The sequence below is a fragment of the Phragmites australis genome, chromosome 5 (assembly GCF_958298935.1).
Source record: "Phragmites australis chromosome 5, lpPhrAust1.1, whole genome shotgun sequence".
NCBI lineage: Eukaryota > Viridiplantae > Streptophyta > Magnoliopsida > Poales > Poaceae > Phragmites > Phragmites australis.
In genome coordinates, this window is record NC_084925.1 from 37,549,289 (window position 1) to 37,557,279 (window position 7,991).

General features: G+C 37.9%; 1 protein-coding gene across 3 annotated transcripts; it reads right to left on the bottom strand.

Annotated features, from left to right (window-relative positions):
• Nucleotides 1-508: 508 nt before the first annotated feature.
• LOC133919498 (E3 ubiquitin-protein ligase At1g63170-like) lies at nt 509-5,688 on the bottom strand. 3 transcript variants are annotated; one of them, XM_062363907.1, is made up of 5 exons: nt 5,094-5,685; nt 3,062-3,181; nt 2,842-2,995; nt 1,483-1,647; nt 509-1,015 (listed from the first exon to the last, which is right to left on the bottom strand). In XM_062363907.1, exons 1-5 carry the CDS (start codon nt 5,609-5,611, stop codon nt 839-841), a joined length of 1,134 nt encoding a protein of 377 aa, XP_062219891.1. In that variant the 5' UTR covers nt 5,612-5,685; the 3' UTR covers nt 509-838. The 3 variants fall into 3 exon arrangements, with proteins under 3 accessions (XP_062219891.1, XP_062219892.1, XP_062219893.1); XM_062363908.1 differs by having other exon boundaries at nt 2,842-2,974; nt 5,094-5,684; XM_062363909.1 differs by lacking the exon at nt 509-1,015 and adding an exon at nt 2,572-2,639 and having other exon boundaries at nt 1,501-1,647; nt 5,094-5,688.
• Nucleotides 5,689-7,991: the final 2,303 nt, after the last annotated feature.

The window sequence follows — 7,991 nt, forward strand, 5'->3', positions numbered from 1 at the left end:
ATGTACGTCATTTCGATCTCGGAGCAAAAGCGTCGCGCTTTGCCCGCGGGCTGCTATGCAGCCGCTAGATGGTTCCAAGGTCAGGAGAAATATCTCGCCTGACCACCCCAGCAGGATCAAAGGTGGCGCGCCGTGCGGCCCATGCTCAGCCGCACTCCGTTCTTTCGGCTGACGACCGCGCAATCAACAACCAGTTCAATACCGGCCGGAAAGGATAGATGCAGTAAATAGGATGGATATATTTCACAACTGAACTAATTCAGTCAGTCAATTGCTTTGAATAACTTCCATTCAGGTAATATATGTACGGAGTTGGTGCATAGCTAAATAGCTAGGCACCTGACAAATCCGGAGCATAATCCACCCACAAGCAGGTGCCTAGCTCACAATGTTCAGCTAAACCATAGGCAACACTGTTACAAGCCGTACGACAAAACAAAACTTTAATTTCAGTAAACAAGGAAATACACAAGCTCTTACCCTCCCTGACCAGCATGCAGCGAATGAATCAAGCGAAATTTTGCCTTGCTAGTATTATTATTAAAACACTAGTAGACTACACAAACAAGCAGGGAAACTATGGGTGCAGTTCAATAGGTGCTCCAAAAGACACGAACGTATATGCTACAATGAAATGGAGAAACGATATGAATGCATACACGATGGCAAGAGCAATTTTGACAAGATTATCACTATGGGCATAAGAATACAAAAAATTACATGGCTCATTTTTTTTTAACTATATTAGCAAAGATGCACGCTCACAGGATTTTGGGATGATCACCAGCCACAGAACTCTAAGGATGGATACGAATGCTCGGTATTCTCACATGGAGATTTATACTTCTTCGCTGCCACTGCTGCTGGTGTTTTTGCGAACATTGTACTTGCATAGGGGGCATGTAGCGTTGATGTGCAGCCACTTATCAATGCAGGCACAGTGAAAATGGTGCCCACAGGGGAGTTCACGGAGCTCTGCACCATCATCATATGACGAAAGGCAAATGCAGCACTCCTGCATCGACCAAGTTCAATGAATTCATTAGCAGAAGTTAGCTGATAGAGCAACAAATGATTGAGCTGAAACAAGGCCATCAGAATCATCATACGCTGGAACCTTGGTATATGCCTACATGGTAATCTATGGTGAGTTTGCAACAAAATTTGCTGAGAAAAAAATCTGTGATACACCAAAAGAGATAGCTAGCTTTTTTGTTGTAAACAAAGTAAACATTAAGTAACAAAGAAGTAATTACTATCAGTTATTTTCAGAACTTTCCTTCGCCATTTCTTTTTTTATTTGACCAAATACTAATATATAAAAAATATTATGGTATAGAAAATTGTTTATCAAACATATCACTGAATATAACAATAATATTTTGAACCTATTTTATCAAATTGACTTCATTTCAACAAATTATTCAGAACCTTATGCACTCTCAATGGCAGAAGTTATGAATCAAGGACTAGTGAATTTACCGCATCTTCAGCTGCAAGTACTTTTTCAATAGGTTGGTTGGTGCCACATTCTATCATTAGTCCACCAGAAGATCCAGTCACACTGACAGACTGCTTTTCAGGCTCTTCCACCCTCTGGAATTTGTATTTCGGAATTTGGCGAATGTCATCTTCAGATGCTCCCTCCTGTTTTCAATCAGATGGCGCAAAAGATAATCATTTTAAAGTTCATGCCAACAAATTAAATGCGTGGGAAAAAAATATAAAGAATGAGAAAAGAAAACAGAACACATGGTCTGCAATTGAAAAGTACATATATGCCCAGAAAGACATGTATTGGTATCCACTTATCATCAGTAAATCTAGCACAACAATATGTATAACCTTCTGAAATTAAGAATCCATTGAAAATACTGAAGCTTGCTATATAACATCAAGGCTCGGCCATTAGTTGCATTGGTTATTGCAAGAATCGTATGTTGGATTCAGACAGTTTTAGAAACAGCAACGGTATACGATCAGTTACGGAGTCACCCCCACACTTAAGCGTTTATGTGGTACCTTGGTGAAGGGACTTCCAATGATTAAAATTAAGATCTATATGGCCTACTTATATAGAAGAAAATAGAGAATTAGCTGAGCCAACTTCATTCTTAGTGGGATTGCATCCATATCTCTAACATGGTTCAGCTTCTGCAGCTTCTCAGCATACCATTTCTTAAAAAAACTACTCTCAGCTAGCTTCTCAGCTTCTAGTTCATTTCCTCAAAAGCAGACTTCTAGCTAAGCCACTTTTCAGCAATCCCGTTTGTTTGGACTTTTGGCTTCTGGCAGCAGACTAGCCAGAAGCAGAAGCCCAAACAAACATACCCTTAGAAGTGTGAAACATCAATGAATATTTCAATTCGACAACACTACAACAAGATAATTCACTCAAATTTCAATTTCATAATTTGCAAGGTATACGTGAGTTTGGCTATTTAACAATGGCTGGAACTTGTAAAAACAAACCCAGTAATCGTTATGAAGATCATTACCCACATAACCAGATAATTAACTAGCTTAAAGCTTTGACTTGATAGTTTAGCAAATATTCAAAAGTGAGCGAACCTATTCCTCATACAGTGCCAATTACAAGGCCCAACCAGCTTGATTTTACGAACCTTTTTCAGAGTTATCTGCTGACCAGAATGACATAATGATGTCATATTTCATAAGAGAATAAACAGTGTAAGGTAACCCCACAAATGTAGACACAGCAAAACTAGCAAATTTTTTTACCATATCATTACAAAAGTGGATATAGAGAAACTAGCAAATGTTTCATCATATAGTAATAGTTCATGACAATTTCTTCTACATATATTTGAGAAGGCGTACCTGATCAGACACTGCATATAAAATTGCTATGATACAAGGAAGGCAGCAACAAACAGCAATACCAATAATGCAAGCCAAAGCAACACAAAAGACGACAAAGAAGACATCAAATGCCAGGAAGATGATGCAAAGCCTGCAGACAAAATTTGTGTGCCTATAAACACATAAATGATGAGCCATACAGAAAAGTGAGTAGCATATTTCAAAGAATTATATGTACCAGTAAAGTTGAGGCGCGTCACGGGTAAGAACTTCTCCGCCAGCAGACACCCAGTAAAATCCAATTATCCACCATATGAACGAGAACATTGTGTTAGCAGACTCCAGATGTTTTGCTATACTGCAAGACAACATCAGTAGATACCATGAACAAAAAAAACACAATAGGAAAGAAGACATGGTCAGCAACTCACGTGTTGAGAAGTTAAACAAAATTATTAGTGGTTAAGGCAGACTAGGACATAAGAAAGAATGTGGGAGGAACCCAACAACCAACTTAAAGTGATTAAGTACGTAGTTTATAGATGGCAAATAAGATTTGGAAACTGGCATATATGAACGAAAAAACGCATTATGGGCAATGAAAAATGAGAAAAACTAACCACCAAGCTAGTCCATACATAACCAGAGATGCAGAATATACCAACAGCAGAAGTTAGCCTTATGTAGGTGGCTTACCTGTCAATGCAGATTTAAAATTTACTGCAAGTGTCTATCTTACAAAGTCTATCCAATCAACAGATCAAATGGTATGGAAAAAAAAGAGTGAATTGCATAAAACTACAAGTATTGTGCCATTTGTAACACAAAACTACAAGTGTTGTATGACTAGTAACACAAAACTACAAGTATTGTGCACTAATTTTACACAAAACCCGATTTTAATTAGATTCACAAAAAAAATGTGAATCCTAGAACTTTTTGTACGTGTTCCATAATCCACGTGCAACCCATTTTAATTGGATTCACCCAAAAAGCATGTGTATAATTTAAACTTAAATTCTCTAAAGAGCTACTTTTATAACTCCTAACAATTGTTAGTGCCTCAAATAGAATCCCAAAAATATGGGAAAATTCACTAATATTCTTCTTATATGATGGAATAATTTTTAAAGTTATTTCCAGCCCTAGGTTACATGATGAAAAAGTGAGGCTGGAAATTACTTTAGAAATTATTCCATCATATAAGAAGAATATTAGTGATTTTTCCCATATTTTTGGGATTCTATTTGAGGCACTAACAATTGTTAGGAGTTATAAAAGTACCTTTTTAGATAATTTAAGTTTAAATTATACACAAGCTTTTTGGGTGAATCCAATTAATAAGGGATTGCACGTGGATTATGGAACACGTACAAACAGTTCTAGGATTTTTAGAGAAACATAAGACCATTTTTTAGGTGAATCTAATTAAAATCGAGTTTTGTGTGAAATTAGTGCACAATACTTATAGTTTTGTGTTACAAAACACAATACTTAAGTTTTGTGTTACATATGGCACAATACTTGTAGTTTTGTGCAATTCACTCAAAAAAATCATATGAACACTGATGCTCATAAGTAGCATGTGTTTGCATTTTGAATGACATCATAGCTGTATAAAATGGTATGGCCGAATGAACTTGCAGTAATAAGTGAGTAAGTGGATGGCCACCTCAGAAAAAAAAAAACAAGGCTGCAAAATTGCTGGCAATGCGAGAAACAATTGGAGTAATCTCATCATGTAGGCTTCAAAGACATGGTACTTGATGAAAATGGCTACGTCTCTTTCACTTAATCAAGAACTAGTTCCACCTCATATCAAGTGCTACCGAGCCTTTAGTACCTATTACCTAGCGAAATAACAATAAATAACTTCTATTGAATTTACGTGCAATTGAAGTGGGTGAGAACAATGTGCATACCTGCTACAAAATGGAGCAGGAATTTTGGATTAGGAGAAGGTGGAAACTGCGATAAACTCCAACGCAAAATTATGGATCATTTTTATGTTCAACGATCTCTCCTCGTATGTAACTAAGCCTGTACCAACCAGATTAAAATCCCAACACAACATTTCAAGCAAATATGGAACATTCAGGCAAAACTAGAATAGATGAAAAAAATAAGGGAAAGTCGGAGTAGCTAAACTATAACTATAAAATCTTGAGCGTGCCAAGAAAATTACTCCAACTAGTAAAATTAACAGTACGCAAAATTTGGAGGAAACCAATGGTATAAACGAAAAATCTCTCACTAAACCCTCCTATTACCTGACGAAGTCGCCACTGAGACCACGGGAGCCGCGCTCGCCGTCGTCGTCGTCACTGGATGAGGACGATGCGCCACTTCCGATCTCATCGTCGGCGGCCATTATGGCCCCGCCACGATGGCCGTGGCGCATACGATACTCGATGGCGACGCAGACCATGTGGACGGCGCACTGGGCGGCGTACCCGGCGATCCAGAGGCGGAGCGGCATGGACAGGCTCTCGTCGTGGCTGAGCACGAGCACGACGGCGGAGACGAGGATGAAGGCGAGGTTCCAGAGGAGGTCGAGCGCCACTACGGGGCGGGAGTAGGCCCAGTCGGCCTGCCGCTCCTCCAGCTCCTCCGCTGCGGCCTCCCGCACACGCAGCGACGGCTCCCGCATTGCCCGGCGCCCGCCCCGCCGCAGCAGCCGCGCCGCACCCCGGAGCACGCCCCTGCGACGCTGGCCACCGCCTCCTAGGAGAGGCGCCGAGTCCATGGGGGCGTCGCCTCGGGAGCTCGGGGAACGCGGTGTCGCCATCGTGGCAACCCTAGCGAGATTGCGGGGAACCTTTCTCCCCAGCTGAAAGGGACGGGAACTGGGAAGTGGAGTAGAGATTTTTCTTCCAGTGAATTGATTATTTCTCGCTCAAGATATCCTTAATATTTTTTACAATATTTCTCAATATGTCCTGCTTTCTTGCATTTTATGTAATAATTACTACCTTTCACTAATATAATTTTGTGATGGATGAAAACTTTATTACCCTTCTTGGAACATACCTAAGGTTTTCTTTTTGATGGAGAATTTTTTATTATTCAAAACTTATCTAATTTTAGATTTTTCAACATAGCATCTTGCAACATCATTGGTTAGTTTTTTAATCTTTTCTTTTAGCTATATTTTCATCAATAATCAAAGTATCATTGCAAGATAAATCCTTAGTCAAAGTAAGTAAATCATCATGCAAGATAGACGAATTCATAAGAGATAAAATAGACATATCATTTAGGATATTGCAAGATATACTCATATCTACTTTAGTTTTGTTGGTTTCATGAGCAATAAGAGAGTAATGAACTTTTTTAAGCATCTCATAAGTTTCTTTTAGACCCTCATAAGCCGTCTTTTAACTTCTCATAGGATTATTAAAGAGAAGTATGTTTTCTCTTTGATTCCTTAAACTTTGTTCTTTCTTTACTCATGAAGTCATCAAAATTATTGATTAGCTTAACTAAATCATCATATGAATATTCATCCTCATCACGTAATACCTTAGAGTCACCTTTTTTCATGAGACAAAAAGGCGCGAAGAAGAGTGAAGGTGCCACCTTGATGGCTACAACGGCAAGACTCTTTTGAGATAGCTTCTCATCATCATAGTCAGAGCTTAAACTTACATCCGAATCCCATTCAACATAACATGCTTTGTCATCTTTCTTATTCTAATAGTATTTCTTGAATACCTTTTTGCCATCAGTCTCCTTCTTCTTCTTGGTATGTTTTTATTCTTTGTTCTTGCAATTTGTGGTAATATATCCCTTTTCACCACATCCAAAAGATCTTATCTCTTTGAAGGGATTTCCTTTAGAAGATTGTTCCCTTTTGCTATATTGGTTTTGATATATCTTTTTCTTCGTAAATTTCTTGAATCTTCTCACAAAGAGAGTTATTTCTTCATCATCATCATCAGTCTCTTCATGATCATCTTTGTCTTTTGATGCTTGAGCCTTGAATGCAACATTCTTCTTCTTGGCATCGATATCATCATCATGAAGATTTTCTTATGACTTCTTAAAAATATCATAAGTGAGAATTTCACTCAAGATTTGCATTGGAGTTGAATCCTTCAAATTAGATCTCACAAGCAAAGTCACAATTATATCATATTTATTAGGCAAAGCTCTAAGAAGTTTATGAGAGAAATCAATATCGGATATATGCATACCAAGCCCTTTAAACTCATTTATTATGTTGTTTAAATGATTGAATATTTTGTCAATGTTTTCGTTTGGCAATATAGTAAATTTTTTAAGTTGTCTTTTGTAAACAAAAAGCTTTGCATCTTTAACCATGGTTGTTCCTTCATAAATTTTCTTTAGTCTTTCTCAAATTTCATGAGCGGTCTCAAGTTTGCAAATACGATTAAACGCATTAAGATCCAAAGCAGCATAAAAAACACTCATAGCTTGATCATTTGCAAGAGTATTATCCCTATCTTCAACGATAAGATTAATAGGATCAAGAATAATAAAATATTTATCCACTATATATCATAACTTACCACCTATAGCCTTAAGGTAGACAATCATTCTAGCCATCCAATAGGCATAGTTTGACCCCTCAAAAAACAGAGGCTTTGCCACATTGATATGAGCATCATTAGTCATAATCCTACTCTAGAATGGTTAAGTCCGCTATAAAAGGAGTCCTAGGATCTGATACCACTTATAGGATCTAGGATGTCGACTAGAGAGGGGTGAATAGGTGGTTTTGAAACTAATTTCTTAGCAATCAATAAAACTTGCGGAAATAAACTAAATAACACTAAATCAATATGAAACAACTAAGAGCTATGCCAAGGTTTGCAATCCTAGGGTGACATGCAATAATTTATATTCTAGGAAGATAAATTGCATAAGGTAAAATGCATGAAAGTAAATATCTCAACAATAAAGTAAAAAGCTTGAGAGATGACACTCGAAGTTTATCCCGTGGTATCGGTGATTTGCCGATCACTTCTAATCCATGTTGAGGTGAGTTCAAGCTTCTAACTGCTTCTCTATCAAGTATTCAATTCTCATACGAGAAAGGGCTCACACCGATCAATTTGATCTTAAGCCGGAATAGAGCAATGAACTACTCAATACCTTGATTTCACTAAAGTAACACTTTGCCGCTCCGGTAAAGCATGCTCAAA